General features: G+C 35.8%; 2 protein-coding genes and 1 long non-coding RNA gene across 4 annotated transcripts; 1 reads left to right on the top strand and 2 right to left on the bottom strand.

Moving 5' to 3' along the window:
- Nucleotides 1-387: 387 nt before the first annotated feature.
- On the bottom strand, nt 388-4,136 carry LOC103954052 (phosphatidylinositol N-acetylglucosaminyltransferase subunit A). 2 transcript variants are annotated; one of them, XM_009365860.3, is made up of 9 exons: nt 3,979-4,136; nt 3,626-3,762; nt 2,689-3,261; nt 2,267-2,421; nt 1,762-1,852; nt 1,551-1,667; nt 1,365-1,468; nt 814-904; nt 388-726 (listed from the first exon to the last, which is right to left on the bottom strand). In XM_009365860.3, the coding sequence occupies exons 2-9, from the start codon at nt 3,743-3,745 to the stop codon at nt 631-633; spliced, it is 1,347 nt and encodes a 448-aa protein (XP_009364135.2). In that variant the 5' UTR covers nt 3,746-3,762; nt 3,979-4,136; the 3' UTR covers nt 388-630. The 2 variants fall into 2 exon arrangements, with proteins under 2 accessions (XP_009364135.2, XP_048425891.1); XM_048569934.1 differs by lacking the exon at nt 1,365-1,468.
- A 2,519-nt stretch (nt 4,137-6,655) lies between these two features.
- Nucleotides 6,656-12,774, top strand: LOC103954054. The gene is made up of 4 exons (XR_668136.3): nt 6,656-6,864; nt 6,972-7,053; nt 10,284-10,409; nt 12,635-12,774. It is a non-coding gene; the product is annotated as an uncharacterized LOC103954054 (long non-coding RNA).
- On the bottom strand, nt 12,360-14,293 carry LOC103954053 (transcription repressor MYB5). The gene is made up of 2 exons (XM_009365862.3): nt 13,611-14,293; nt 12,360-13,420 (listed from the first exon to the last, which is right to left on the bottom strand). The coding sequence occupies exons 1-2, from the start codon at nt 13,982-13,984 to the stop codon at nt 12,667-12,669; spliced, it is 1,128 nt and encodes a 375-aa protein (XP_009364137.2). The 5' UTR covers nt 13,985-14,293; the 3' UTR covers nt 12,360-12,666.
- Between the last annotated feature and the right edge of the window lie 1,241 nt (nt 14,294-15,534).

Raw genomic sequence — 15,534 nt, 5'->3', positions numbered from 1 at the left:
GAAAACATAGTCATCCTCCAGTCTCTCTAAAATCAATAAAAAGTCTTACATAAATTTTCAATATCTCGCGGTGCAGTGAGAGTGAAAGCAAGTAGATTTTAAAATGATTTTTTTTCACAAATTTCCAAAATCGCCTAGAAACCATGATGCGTTACTAAGCAACTTTGAACACTATCTAAGTCTGTACAATATCTATTTTGTCATTTATTCATACTATAAGTTTATAACAAATGAATTAGTAATATCAAGTAATTCTATATTAGTTACAGGTTTATAAATTTGTGAGGGTAAGTCAAGCCAATTAGCCAAGGCAATGTTTCCGTCCCCTTACACCAGCGTCGAATCTCTCTCCCTATAAATTAGAGTAGCTCATCAAAAGAAAAGTACTAAGCCTTCAAGTTTGGTGCTGTATATACTTTCAAATATAAAATATCCATCAAAACTTGTAAGAAAGTTGCGATACAAGCGACAGACAATCATCGTTTGTCTTGTAAATTCGAAATCTTGATCAAAATTGATTACATGCAAGGACTAAACTGATGCTACCAACTGAAATCAACATAAAGAAGAATCAGGTCAATCCTATGCATCCCTACCAAAAAATAAAAAAAATGTCAATCTGGAATGCAGTCATCTCGAGCTGTGGTTCGCATTGTCCAGCGAAATCCCTTCATCTTGATCATGGGACAGAACGAAATCGGGCACCTCTTCAATATCCTCTTCAGGCTGATGGACAATGAAAGGAAGGTAATTAAAAACGGAAATCGTGTTAATGCGGAAATTCAAAGAACTTGCGCACAGAAACTTTACAACCTTCCATAGCTGCCACAGATGCCATAACAGAAAGTCAATGATCATAACCAAGCAGAAAATCTTTCCAGCCCAAGCTCCACACGAGAGGTATCTACAATAAACAAATTAAGTAATTAGCAACCCTCGCCCCTAAGATGTTTCTGCATTCTCGAGACATCAAGATAATAATGACACAAAGTTCTAAATCCATCACTGCCTCCTGATCAAGTTTACGTCTTGGCATCCAATTAAGGCAGCTTAACTAAAAACCGGTGTCACATTTTATAACAAGAAAGTACACAAACACCCTCTCCTATGCTTGCAATCACTATTAAGCTAGTGGATATAGAGATACAACATTCAGTCGTTGGAATGCAAAAATAACCACTGGTGCATCCTTTTCACCCCAAAACGATGAAGAGAAACTCAAGCAGATCACTGTGCTTTTACAGCCATTGATGTGATGAAGAGAATAAATGATCACATTCCTATGCACAATGAAGTTCTAAGAACAAGACTCAGCCAAACATCTCTATGAGCATGCAATTTAGATGTAAATTCTGAAAACACACCGTGAGAGTCGTTGCAAAAGATTTTGATTTGAGCATTTCAAAGCACGGTCATAAACAATTTCTGTCCGTTTCGCCACATCATGCCAATTGTACAGTTCCTTCATCTAGAAATAAAGAAGCACATTTTAACCACTGTACAAGTAGTAATCTTTGTCTAAAGATCACAATCAATGAAAGAGCACTCACTCGATTGTGCATTTCTTGTGGGTCGATTGTAGGAAGTATAGATATTGCCTTCTCTATTGCTTGAACCATATCACTAGGATCTGGTTTTGCAAGTACAACCATGTCATCTGGAAGTACCTATGTACAGAACTGAGGTTAGCTAAAAGCTCTAAAAGGTCCAGATACCACAAACACTATTCTACTAAGAGATGGATGACTTCACATTTCATACCTCTGGAACACCTCCTACACGTGTACTGACTGTTAATAATCCACAACTGGCAGCCTCTAAGATCGCTATGCAAAAAGCTTCTGTTAAAGAACTGCAATGAGGATAAAAATCACATCACATGAGAACTATGCCAGTCACAACTACAACTTGTCAGCCTCAGTGGCGTTTCTCCAGAGTTTCCACGGTAAGCTAGTCAGAAAAAGAACTATGCTGCGATCATTTGCACGCTATTGCAGCTCCTAATTTACTTATGTTTCAATTTGTTGATAGGATCACTGCCTTTAGAAACACCAGTGTTCAACTTCAGATAGAATCGAATTATAGCTGTTGTGATATTTCTATTAAAGAAAGTAGAGCCAATTTGACTAGTGGTACAAGTAAACAACCAAATCCCAACAATTTAATTTTTTTCACATGATTGGTGTAGTTACAAAAGAAATTACAGACACTGCTCTACAGTTCTTGAAAGGAGAGGAATCATGTGAAAGAATATATTGACACGTACCTATTTAAGAATATATGGCCAGAAATTAGGACAGATCGTACTTTAGAGTGTTGCACAGCACCTAGCATTTCAACTCGATCTTGAAGAGAATGTTTTTCCCTCATTTCTTCCAACCGCACACGTTTAGGTCCATCTCCTCCAACAATGAAACGAACCTAACCACACATTTCTGAATGAGATGATTGAGTGCTAAATGACTATGCCAATAATTACATCCAATAATGCTAAGTTTCAAATTTCAAACTACCCTCAACATTTTCGTTATAATAAAAACATTCCTTTAGGTTACGGCTTCATGCACCAAAGTAGTTTTACAGGTAATAATGCTGACAAGTTATAAATATATGAACATTTCAATACGCAAATGGGGAAAATATTAGAAATCAAATATTTCATCTAATGCCATGTTAAAATAAACTCACATTGGGATATAAACGGCATACTTCTGGAATTACTTCAACAAGTAGATCTGCACCCTTTCGGTAAACCAATCTACTTATAACAACAATTACAATTTCATGACTACTCAGTCGTTCTGGTGCAGGCTTGAACATAGCTGTGTCAACAGCATTAGGTATTACAAAGACCTTTTCTGGTGGCAAACCTGACCTTAGCACTGTGTTTTCCTTGCTTGTATGAGAAACACAAATGGCCTGACTTACTTCTGCCAAAGTAAACTGCAATACCTTGTTCATGTGTATGCTTCCGGCATCAGCAAAACCATAGAGTGAATGATCAGTAAATACGACTTTGTACCCCATTGTGCGTGCGTGCATCAAAGCCTCATGGCAAAGAGTTGAGAAAGCTTGATGTCCGTGGACCAGCGATATTTTTTCTCGAATAAGGATGGTCCTTACAATTGGAAGTGTCCCATAAAAGGTGGGAAAAGTATTCTGCATAAGAAATGGTTTCCATGGTACGTAATACACTTTCAGACCACCTGTCATATATCTCACACCAGAACGATTGTTGTAGGCATGAGTCATTACCACCACCTAAGTAATCAAACAATGAAATTTCACTAGTCAACAACTAATCGAACAAAGGAAGCTGACTTGTATCATGAAAGAACTTCATTACTTTAAATAACTCAAATCACTTGGCAGATACAATGTTCGGAACATATTAAAAAATAACAAGTATGTATCTGATATATAAGCTGACACCAGCCACCTCTCATTCCATCGATCGTTACTCTAAACAAAACAGAGTTCCATCCAATGCCCCCATTACCGAGATGGGAGCTCTGACATCAATGTGAAGCAAAACCAACTTGATAGCATTGTGAAATAAATCAAAACAGCAGTTTCAATTCGAACTTTCGCTTTTCAGAAAGTGGAAGTGATAATGTGTTCTGACCTTGTGACCGAGCTTGAGAAGGCATTGTGAGAGATAATATATGTGATTCTCCACACCACCGAAATTGGGATAGAAAAAATCAGAGACCATCAAAATTCTATGCCTTTTCCTCTCACCCATTTCTTCAATTCAATTTCCTGCAATTAATTCAACAAGAAAAAAAAATCAATTTTATGAGAAAAAAGATACTACCGCTTGTTGTAAATAATGGATTTTTGTTATGATCCGAACCCAGATAAAATATATGGCAAACTACATTGCTAAAATTCTGTAAAATTCTGAGCTTTGATTAGTCGATGAGCTTAAAAATATGAAATGGGATTTGTGAAAGAGAACGAGAGAAGCCAAATTACCTGAATATTACAGGGCAGCTGGATCGGAAAAGCTGAAGGCTTCGGTGAATTTGATAAATCGCATCTCAAATTTAAAATCCCTAATTTGAGAAATCGGAATTGGGGGCGGGTCGATGGAGAGAGCGCGCGCTCGCACGCATGGGCAAATATGGAAGTTCAATTTTTGTGACATTATTTTACTAGTGCTGCTACCCAACGTCTTTATTTTCTCTCTCACCATAAAATGTGAAAACAAAACTACTTTTCTTGTTTTGTTAAAAAAAAAAAAAAAAAATCCAAGAGATGTGGACCGTTGGATAAAAATTCAACGGTTATAATTATTACAACTTTAAAGAGACCCGTCTGTTTGTAGCTAGCCGTTGGATAAAAATCTAACGGTCCACATTACTTGGTCATGAGGATCTTCATCCTTAGATTAGGAGAGGATCCTGGTCCCTCTTTTCCCACCCATCATTGCTAGAGATTTTACAATATGACAGGTACACGGGATGGTACATTACGTGTCATTATACAAATAACATAATATGTGTGCTAAAAAATTAATAACTTAAAAAATAAAAAATTTCACCACTTTTATTAAAACACGTAATATACCACTTGTATTTCCATTAAAATGAAAATCTTCTCTACCGTTACCCCAAGGCCCCAACATCCTGCTCCCCATCCGATCCCAATTATTGGCCGCTTAAACACCCAATCATATCCTTCTCTTGTAACATGTTTTTTATTCTATTTTAAATTCTTTAAATAACATTTTATTATTAATTTTTATTTAAATGTAATTAAACAAAAAAGAAGCAAGACCGCAAACACCATCCGAAACATCTCCACGGTCGACCACAAAGGTGATGCAGTAGGTGAAAAGATAAGACATCGGATGGGTATGAAAGCACGTCATTTTATAGAGCAATGTAAAATATTTTCTTGAGCGAAAAAAATGTGAAAATAATTTTATTATTTTAGGATGTAAATTAAGTTGAATTTTTTTTCCCTACTCTCAACAGCTGTATTTTTCAAGTAAAATACTAAAATGCTTTTTGTTTGGTCTAACAAAGTATTGAAATGTTTATACTTGTCAAGTTGTGTACTTATTTTATTCATATAAAATTCTACAAGCTTTGCCAAATAACGTTGTACTTGTACTTATGTAAATGTTTTGATGAATCCACACTTTGGAGTCGACATAGCACACATCTGAGAATTATGTACTTTTAATTTCTTTGAAACGAGTTTATAGCTCAATTAAATACCTAGTTCAAAGGATATATAAAAAGGAAAACTAAAGAAAGGGTTTGAAAACTTTGAGTTTTAATAATAAAGACAAAATAAAAGGTAAAGTGAATAATAACATGATTGACTTTTTAGTGTAAAAATATGATTTTTTGTTAAAGTGAACAGTACCGAAAGCTTTTCGTTAATGTTCTCTATATAAAAATTATTTTCAGTTTCTCCTCTTTCAATATCGCATCTTAAAACCTGTTAGGGGGACAATTGTTGAGTTGGGTTCTAAAATTGGTGGCAATTGGATCAAATTTTAGAAAATACGAAGAACCAACTAGTTTGGTAAGTGCTTGGATTTGTGGTTGAAACATAGATAGTAAGAATGTAGAATGTTTCATCAAATTTTGGCATCTCGTATCTGAGTGGGAATTGTATGTTGAGCTGTAGAATGGTAGGTTCCATGTCCTTTGCTTAGATGTGTTTGACTTTTGAACAAAAAATAAAATTCTGACCGTCGGCTGCTAATTGGTTATAACATATATCAGTACATGCAGTTTTCTATAGGCAAGCCAATTTTTGGAGCATTGCTCTTTAACTGTAAGTATTCCAGCGATTGGTTCCATAATACTCTAATTTGTCCAAAAGTTAATTTACTTTCTCATTTTATAATCAGCTTTCGTTTTTTTTTTTTTTTTTTTTGAACTTTTAAATCATTCCACATTAAACATATTTAGTTGTCAGTCGTAAGGCCGCGATATTATTGTTTCTGATTTTTTGGCGTAATTATTATTAAATAACCATTAAGTTTGAAAATTTTCAATTGTCAAGAAATGAGACAGTAATGTATATCAAGCTAACAGTCTCCCTCGCATCCAAACCCATTATGCCTTTGGAGAGGAAACAACAAACATGCACAATGGAATAAGTACAACCCCCACCCTTCGAAGGATAACTGAAAATATTTGGGGCGCAGGGGTTGGAGGTTTAGGACCTTTATGGAACCAAAGCTTTAATACCTTATTAGAGAATGAGTCAATAATATATATCAAGCTAACAACCGCTACATTAGCTAAAAACCTAGTTAGGTTAACACATGCACATATTTGAAAGTTAGGTACACATATGGAATCTAGAATTAAATGTTGAGGCAAGTGTTTGACAAGTTTGTAGAGTTCATTGCACTAAATTCTACGGCACCGAAATCCTCAAATCGAGCAGTTTAGTGCGGACTGCAGAGATAGGTTTATCCCTCCAACGTAGTACACAAAAATACTACAAGCAGATGTTAAAATCTAGGATCTCAAAAAAAATGCAGATAGAGACTGTGAGCTGATAGGAGGATGGAAGAAGGAAAAGGAAGTATTTGGCAGCAAAAATTTAGACTAGAAAGTTTGGTCCGTCTAACAAAACCCTCTGACCTTTTTCTTTTGTGTTAGAACGTTTGGTTGGGTTTTACATTTTGCTCACCAAATATTAGCCGGTAATCCTCTTGTAAACAAGACAAAATCTACCGGTCAAATCCCAGACATACCATTCCAACTATAAGCCCCCATTGCACTGGCTCTAGCCTCTAGTGAGCTGCAAGTTTTGGCCAGCAACACCTGAAAGACGCGTGTACTTCCCTCTCAAAAACTGCAAAAACTGGGTGCTTAAAGAAAAATGATTGTAAGAGCTTTCTACAACACGAAGTTTCTTTCTTACAACTTTTTCCAGTTTCAACCTTTATTTTAAGTTACTGAGATTTCCATGACCCCATTTGATCATTACGTCAGTCTCGTTGAGCAGCAATCCATTCGGCGAAAAGGTCTCGAACGACGGAGATCGTGTCCAGTTTTCGAGGACAAATATGTTTCGGTAAGTCATGAAAAACTTTTGCTTCTTGTTTTCTGTTTAAATGGTCTTTTGCTTTCATCTTGTGATGATACTTGTTTTCTTCAAGTTTGTGAATGTTAAGTGCTTTTTTGAGAAGCGGGATGGATTATGCGTGGACATGGTCTGCTTTTGCTTATTATCTAAGTTAGCCAGCCTGCCCAACAACGTTAATATCATCATTAAGTTAAATGAGGCTCAAAATTTGTAGCAAATTCCTACTGTGTTTTCTCTCTTTTATCTGTTTTTTCATGTTTATATGTTTTTTTAGCTACGAGAAAACTCTTGCGACGCATTCCATCGTCTATATGTTCCTTCTTGTTTGCTTTGGTGGTTGTAGAAGTTTAAGATTTGAGGTTAAGAGTTCTTGTGGGATTTACCTTGTTTTCTTAAATTTCGAAGACTTATTTGCATTAGCATTTAGGAAGAGAAAAAGCCTCACCATGCGCTTGTTAGATAAGAAATATGGTTCGAAAAGGATACATATATCATTCTAGTACCAAATATTTGAACGGAAACTAAATATTCAATCTCATTTTACCATATGAATTACATTTTTATCACCTTTTTGGAATCATTTTTTCATACTAAAAAAATCAATATCACGACCACACACATGATAAAAGTACGCATTGAGCTATTTTTTCACATTTTTTATTTTATTTTTGGGATGCTTTCTACCATTTGTCCTGTAAAAAAACGTTATTATAGCTTGAAAAAAGTGCACCATTAATTGTGTCCATTTAAGGCCCACTTGAAATTATGACCCACCAGAAGGCAAATTCTCAAAGCTTGTCGCCTTTGATAAAAATATTTCAATATGTCAGGAATAATACTACGTACATTTGTGTCATAATATAATTGATTGTAAAAAAAAAAATATTCAAATTTTAAAATAATAATATATTATTACACCTGGTATACCACTTGGGTGCCCAACACACTAAAAAATCTATCGCCTTTGACCCCACGAATTTTAATACAAAACAAGATAATACTCCTTTTTTATGTTCTTCATGAATTAGAATTGACTTGAATAAAGTTTTTAACCCTTTACTCCTAGAAGAGTACCCCAAGAAAATAATTTGTAAACTGCAATTTGCTAAGATTACACCTTGATGCGTGTTAATGATGATAAAGAACTGCAATTTACCCTAATATTTGTAAACTGTTTTTTGTAGAAGCCATGTTGAGAAGGAAGACTCGAACAAATGGTCTCAAATATAGAGTAGTGAAAGTAAATTTGTTTAATCACTTGAATTGCAAGTCTGTAAACAACAATGAAAAAGAATATCATCATAAAACCGCATTTTTTGTTAGAAGCTTTCCCACCCAATAGTTGACTATGCAGATATAGGATCTAAAGAGCAAACACGAATGGCTAGCTTAGCTTAGATTGGTAGTTGATACGCTTGTATCAATGTTCACGGACATGGACATCAATGGAGTGTTAGATATATATGTATATCATGAGGAAATAGAAATTAAGAGAACATAAGTTTTAAAGAGTCAAACAAGTTGCAGTAGAAGCTACTGAATTGGTATGCAACAGGTCAACCATCTACCAATCGCAGAAGACTGGTAGTTTGAACTTTAAGGGGAGAGTCAGATGCAACAATTTTGGGATATTCAGGTCACACCACAATGGAAGCCACTAGGAATAGCCTAGTGGTGAGGGTGTGCCGGAGTGGGTAAGGGGTGGGGTAGATTATGTCCCAGGATCGAGGCCTGTGTGGGTGGGGTGGGGTGGAAAAAAAAAAAAATTAAAAAAATAAAAAAATAAATAAAAAAGAGGTCACACCACAATGGTCCTCAGGGCTAAATGTCTAACGGCCCATTTAGAATTCAATGGCAGTTAAAATCAGGCCACATACCCAATACCAAGGTAGGCTTCTGTTTCCTTCCCTTCCAGTTTGCTAGAGCTCCAACTCCACCAGGTTAAATTCTTCAAAAATTATTATAGGATAGTAGAAATAAAATGCTTGCATGTGCCTCAACGGGATTAAAAAAGTACTGCATAATCATTATGAAGATATATATGTGTGCGTAATTCTCATGGATTGCATTTGTAATACCCTTTGGCAAAGTTTGGGTAAGGGATTTCCAAGTCATGGGATTGAAAGCCAAATTGTAAACAGAATGATCACAAAATGTTGGATATAATGGATTAGGAAATGTACCATACGTAGAGCATTACAAAGACATGTAAGAGAGATTTATAAATGATATATGGATTAGCTAATCCTTCCTATCCAACATTTTGTTATCTTTTTCTTTGTAATTTGGCTTTTAATCTTATAACTTGGAAATCCCTCACGCAAACATAGCATTTATGTAACGGTTTATAGTTTTGTTCTTTACTAACTTAGCCTTAATGCCTTGATACTTTGTCCCTCATCTAAACACAACCCAACCCAACTAATTTTATAGCTCATATTAAAAGACATGAAGTTTGTGAGACCACATGGTTAGAGGAGATGCTCGTGAAAATATTTAGGCTTTTTATCAACAAAAATAAAAGTTAGGATTTTAATTGTTGTAATATATCTATTGTAAATCTATAAACAATATATGCTTTTAGAAGCGAAGATGTAGGTTAAGTTATTTAGGGTCTCAGAAAACGAGGTGTAAGCTTTGAGGCGGTGAGGGGTAAACTTGTCGTGTCATTGCTCTATTATGAAATAAAAGGTAATATTAGGGATATTAAATTTTTAAGAGTGATGCTAGAAAGGTTAAATTTGTAAACAAAATTTACAAACTAAATTATGTATTACCAATAAGAAATAAACACATTTACCAACGCTTAGGTATTAATCCAATTATCAATTTTCATGTCACTAAGTTTACAAATTTAATATCCCTATAATTAATCAATTTCTAAACCAAATTTTGTAAACCAAACGATATGAATGTTGATGATTGGATTATGACTTTGTGTTGATTAGCATGTTTATTTTCTATTGGTGACACATCATTTAGTTTAAAATTTTGGCCTCCCTAACATTGTTCTAGCTATGATAAAATATACGAGATGTCATAGAGGGAGATAGGGTGCAATAAGCCATTAGTCAGGTGTGTGAGCTATCTTCTATCTTAAATAAGTAGAACGAACATGTTGATGTTATCCAACGGTTAGCATATGATTAACATGCATATATGCATCAAGGGCGTGTACTCCACTGATTTCGTTTTATTCTCCATGCATGGTTCTGCAGGAAGCTCACACGACGATCGCATCAGTTTAATGTTGGGAGGGAGACCGATTGAAAGTAATCAACAAAATCTTGTTCCACAGATGATCAAGTCTACACAGTGAAGAATTATATCATGTTCTGCTATGAGTAAGTGACTTTCATCCTTGACATGTATGCATATTGCATAATATTGCACGATGACTTAATTATATAGCTTCTCGATTAATTGGTGTTTGCTGAGAACCTACATATATCGTCCATGGACTTAGCATACTGCCTACTAATTCTATCTAAACACAATCTGCATACCAAATGTTCTAGAACACCCCAAAAATATACTGTTCTGGAAATGTTCATGCTGCAAATCATTTAGCATTTAGCATTTTTACTACGAAAGAGATATATTTCAGCACCACAGTATAATTCTCAAATATATATGAGTGCTGCTTTAACAAATACCACCTTTGCCTATCAATTACCCTCGACCACTCAAACTCATGGCAATTTAACTGTCGCTTTATATTTAAGTCCCTATGTTATAGGCTTTGAGAATCTTCAACCTGGGTATTCTGAATGCCATTTTTGTTTCCTATAGCTTCCATCTTTAGTTTTCTCAGTTACCTTCACAATACCTACTTCACTCAAACACATAGATGTATAGGGATAGATTACGATAGTACACTAATGCCCAAAAATACATGCACACTATTTCAAATAGACAAATGGCTATAAAAATGCATACCAGAATAGAAAACAGACGAATTATTCATAAAGTAGTTGATCACAAGGTTATATATGCTAAGTACCTTTTCATATTGATATGTAGCCTGGCCTGTGGCAATTGGCCTATCGCCACAGCTATCAGTGGTTTTAGGAATCAGTAACAGTGGCTTAATTAACCCCAGATTTTTCGTAGTATAACTAGCTTGAGTTTAAAGTTATGTATACGGTTAGAACTTCAAGCCTTTAATAAAATTAATGTCTTCTAAGGTGTATATGTATGAACAGGTTTGAGTACTTATGTTCAAATTAAACGGTTATTCACCTAATAGAAAGCAAGAATACGAGCTCACTACTAAAGTTTGCACCAAAACATATTTCTAACTAATACCATGCATTGATCTTTCATTTATAAGAACTTTTTAATCTTTCTTTCTCTTTCTCTTGTTCATTTTACATCAGTAGTTGTGTCTATAACCTTGATACATTGTTGCAATATTCCCTATCCTAACCGTTTAAGTTTTTGGAGCTAGTTGTGTATAAGGAAATGATAAACACTACTACGTTTCATGTTTTTATTATCACCTCAAATGTTTTTGATGATTTAGATTGTGAATGTGACATCTTAATAACTACAATGATTATAACCTTTTATGCATGCAAGATCTTTGCCTTGTAACGTATTTTGGATTCATATCTAGCTTCATTTACTCATTTTTTATACTTACCCTCAACGATCAATTTGTTTAAAATATGGTTGTAGAACTAGTCTTTTATCTCCCAAATGCATCATATGCTACATGTAATAAGATTTCAGAAAGATGTCAAATATTTACCACGCTTGTGCACAAAATGAAAGCAGATATACCAAAAAACATTAGTACAAGATTTATTTGGGATTTAAGAAAAGAAGATTTTTATATGTTCATGTCATCTATATATGTATATCTGATTGTCATAGATCATTAGTTTCTAATTAGTATATATATGAGATATAAACATCAAAGAATAGATTTAGTCCCAATATTGATAATGAATGTAAAGTGAAAGCTTCACTGTTTAAGAACTTTCGGGATATTTTGCACCTTCTTGTTCATTGAATTAACATATCGCTCCCCCTCCATGAACTTGTGCATGCGGTGAAGATCACACTTTAGAAAGAATGAACAGATATATAATTTCCTTCCATGAAGATTAACTTTAATTAAGCATCTTACACTGTATGGATGTATGCATGCAAAGTGTTTAAATTATAATCACGGGGCTCTTTTGTGCATTTATCATCAGGGTTACAAACCCTATATGTGTATGCAAAGTGATAAATGTGGTAGATGTATAAAACATGAAATTGATTCACGCATAAATTACTCTTCATACTTCTAAATACAAATTAATTAACATTGATCAAATTTATGCTTGTTTTACAATACCGGTAACATATATAGATAGATAGATGATATTACAAACGTGATCGACAATACATTGATATACGACCCCATTCGTAGAGCGATGTTGGGGTAGTCGAATAATTAAGAATAGAGATAGCACACACAAAATCACATTTCATATGATATTTCAAACCCTAGCTAGGACTAATTTCTACATATAAATTAACTAATTAAGCAACTGCATTGCTTGTTAAACATGCACAGTGCGATTGATCAATCAAACAGGTGGCTAGCTGCTACTCCGTTGGATCATTAACCCTCTGGTGATCATTTTGGATGAAAGCAGAAGACATGAGCACAGCAGACTCCCAGCCAAATGTTGATGGCGCCGTAGTACTAGCACCAGTCATAGTAATCAAAGGAAGGTTCTCGGAACCAGCAGCAGCTGCGTGTGCACTCACATTCCCATTCTGCAGTACTTGTTGCAATTGGTGTTGTCCATGAAATGGATCCTCATTGATCAACGAATTCAGAAACGAAGAGAAGACGTCGTCCGCACAACAGTTGATGTCGTCGTCCTCTTCATTTCCTCCTCCCCCAAGTAGTACTCCACCGTGGCTGTTGTTGCTCCTCAAACTCAAAGTACCCGTTGCCGTGGCCGAAGAAGAAGCATCGGGATTGTTGATGGACGTGATCATATTTGCATAGCCATGGACTATAGTGCCCTGATCATGATCATCAATTGCGATGTTTCCACCATTACGGCTGTTATTTGGATCCCCTTCTTTATGGACAAGACGATCAGAAGGGGGACTAGGGTTAGGGTTTGAGAACCGATCATTGGCTTTGGAAGAAGAAGCAACAGCAGTTGATTTGTTTGTGTTGTCCAGGTCAGCATCATCAGCAGCAGAGTGATGATCTGGATTGAGAGGCTTGTGGGTTCTGGGATCTATGCCTTGGTTTATCAGCTTCTTGCTCAGGTGTGTGTTCCAGTAGTTCTTTATCTCATTGTCCGTACGGCCTGGAATCCTCCCAGCTATCAAAGACCACCTGCACACATCCAAATTAATTAAACCCTAAATTTTATATAATGGATATCAACAGTGAAACCCTAAACCCAAACATGTAATAAAATGGTGATAAATTTGTAGGGTGGATATATGGATATTGTTTGTCGAAGAAAATCGCGACAAATTAGTTTATCTGAAATCTAACAAATGTAGTGTGTGTGTGAATGTACCGATTGCCCAGAAGGCGATGGAGGCGAAGGATGAGATCTTCTTCATCGGGGGCGATCTGGCCGCGCTTGACGGAAGGGCGGAGATAGTTCATCCAGCGGAGGCGGCAGCTCTTACCGCAGCGGAGCAACCCAGCCCGCTTGGGAAGGGTCCGCCACCGTCCCTCCCCTTCTTTCTTGATGTAATTTGCCAGCAGCTCGTCCTCTTCGGGAGTCCACGGCCCTCTCTTCAAACCCACCTTTGCGCAACACGGCGTCTTGGTCCCTCCAGCAACCCCAGCCGCCTTGCTAGACGAGGACGACGCTGTTATCGTCGTTTGCATCTTAGCACTTGCTGCTGCTGCTGCTGCTTTCGACGAAGGCGATGGGTTCCTCATTGTAAAGCTTTTTCAGTGTTTTTTTCTTCTTCTGAGTAGGAATGGATCGAATGCGAATACAAATGGAGATTTTGATAGTTTGAGAACCTGATCTTGTTTTTCTTACTTCTGTGAGGTTTTAAGATGCTGTGTCTGTGTGTGTAGGTAGATTTAGTTTTGCATCTTTAATTTGTTTGGTATTGAGGATGGGGGGTGAGAGATAGAGAGAGAGATGAGAGATGGAGAGCCGAGACACACAGTGCTGGGTTTTGTTGTAATAATATTCTAATAGGCAGCTGAATATACACTCTCACGCACCACTCTATTGCTTTAACACCACTCGCATTATTAGTGCTATATTAATTGAGGGGGTAGCTGAGTGATATTCTTAGGCTCCACTATCTCACTAACAAAAATATCGTTGTCTGCTGCTTTTGGTTAATTCAGCCTCACGTGTCGATGGCGTAGCTGAGTGATTTCTTGTTGAATCGAATGAATGACTCGACTTGATGACCTTACTAAAAAAATGATAATATTAAGCAGACTAAATTTTTAAACAGATTTGTAAATAAAATGATGTTTCACCAATAGAAAATAAGAATATTAATCAACAAGCAAGTGACCCTTTATTATAGTAGTGGAAATATGTTGCACTTTTGCATGACGGCATAGGTTTGAAAAAAAGAATGTTAATCAACAACAGTTGAGTAATAATTAAATCATTAACAACTATTTACAAAATTTGGTTTAAAATTTTGATCTCAATTTAGTGCACTCACAATGTTTTTACTTTTATTGTTTCATGGTACTGGAGTTCTTACATTTAATGTATATCTCAAAATTTTACTAATTTCTATAGTTATAATTTTCTTATTAGTTGAATTACGAAAAAATAATAGTAACTTGCGCACTTATATGACGACTTTCAGTCATTGATTTTAATCAATTTATTCACTTATTGAACAAAAGACCTTGAATGCATGAGTTAATCATCTTAATTACTTACAAACATACAACCTTTTGCTTTTTTGTTTATACTTTCAGTTCTCTATATTTCTTTCAATTACACCGCGTGTAGGAGAGTTTTAGACTAACCTTAGTTGAATGCGCGTGGGAGTGTGGGAGTTTGAATCATGAAGTGAAGCAGCAAAGGACAGCGAGGATGGTTAAAGGTAGGACCCGCAGAGCACTCAGCCACCTTTTTCTTTTATTTTCTATATTATATTTTCAGAAGAAAATTTTAAATAAAAATTATAACCAGCCAGTGCCACTCCCAAGTCTTCGCATAATCAACGATCTTGATTTTTCTCTGTTCACGATTAAATCATGCACCGCATACACCTGATCCCAACCCCTAGTAATGAGACAGAGACACTGAGACTTGCTACTTCCCACTCCCCGGCAAAACTTTGAGAAATTGATGGGTCTGAGATCAAGTTTCTCGGAATTCCTGAGCAGGAGATTAGGATTCACCTTAGTCACTAACACGGGTTGTTGGATTTTGATTCAACAATTACAAACAGGGAACTCTTCTAAAAATTATAATAATTGTAACTGTTGGATAAAAATCT

Source organism: the organism of the source record quoted next, unplaced genomic scaffold (genome assembly GCF_019419815.1).
Source record: "Pyrus x bretschneideri cultivar Hongxiangsu unplaced genomic scaffold, Pyrus_bretschneideri_v1 Contig51, whole genome shotgun sequence".
NCBI lineage: Eukaryota > Viridiplantae > Streptophyta > Magnoliopsida > Rosales > Rosaceae > Pyrus > Pyrus x bretschneideri.
Note: the sequence above shows the minus strand (reverse complement) of the source record. Positions and strands in the feature narration are given on the sequence as shown.

What these genes read in the sequence shown, in the direction of transcription:
- LOC103954052 (XM_009365860.3), bottom strand. Translation starts at nt 3,745, where the DNA reads ATGGGTGAGAGGAAAAGGCATAGAATTTTGATGGTCTCTGATTTTTTC. An exon ending in GGCCATATATTCTTAAATAG is followed by an intron (nt 1,853 to 2,266) that starts GTACGTGTCAAT and finishes TCCTCATTGCAG; the next exon opens with TTCTTTAACAGAAGCTTTTT. An exon ending in GTGTAGGAGGTGTTCCAGAG is followed by an intron (nt 1,668 to 1,761) that starts GTATGAAATGTG and finishes TTCTGTACATAG; the next exon opens with GTACTTCCAGATGACATGGT.
- LOC103954053 (XM_009365862.3), bottom strand. Translation starts at nt 13,984, where the DNA reads ATGAGGAACCCATCGCCTTCGTCGAAAGCAGCAGCAGCAGCAGCAAGT. An exon ending in CATCGCCTTCTGGGCAATCG is followed by an intron (nt 13,421 to 13,610) that starts GTACATTCACAC and finishes GGATGTGTGCAG; the next exon opens with GTGGTCTTTGATAGCTGGGA.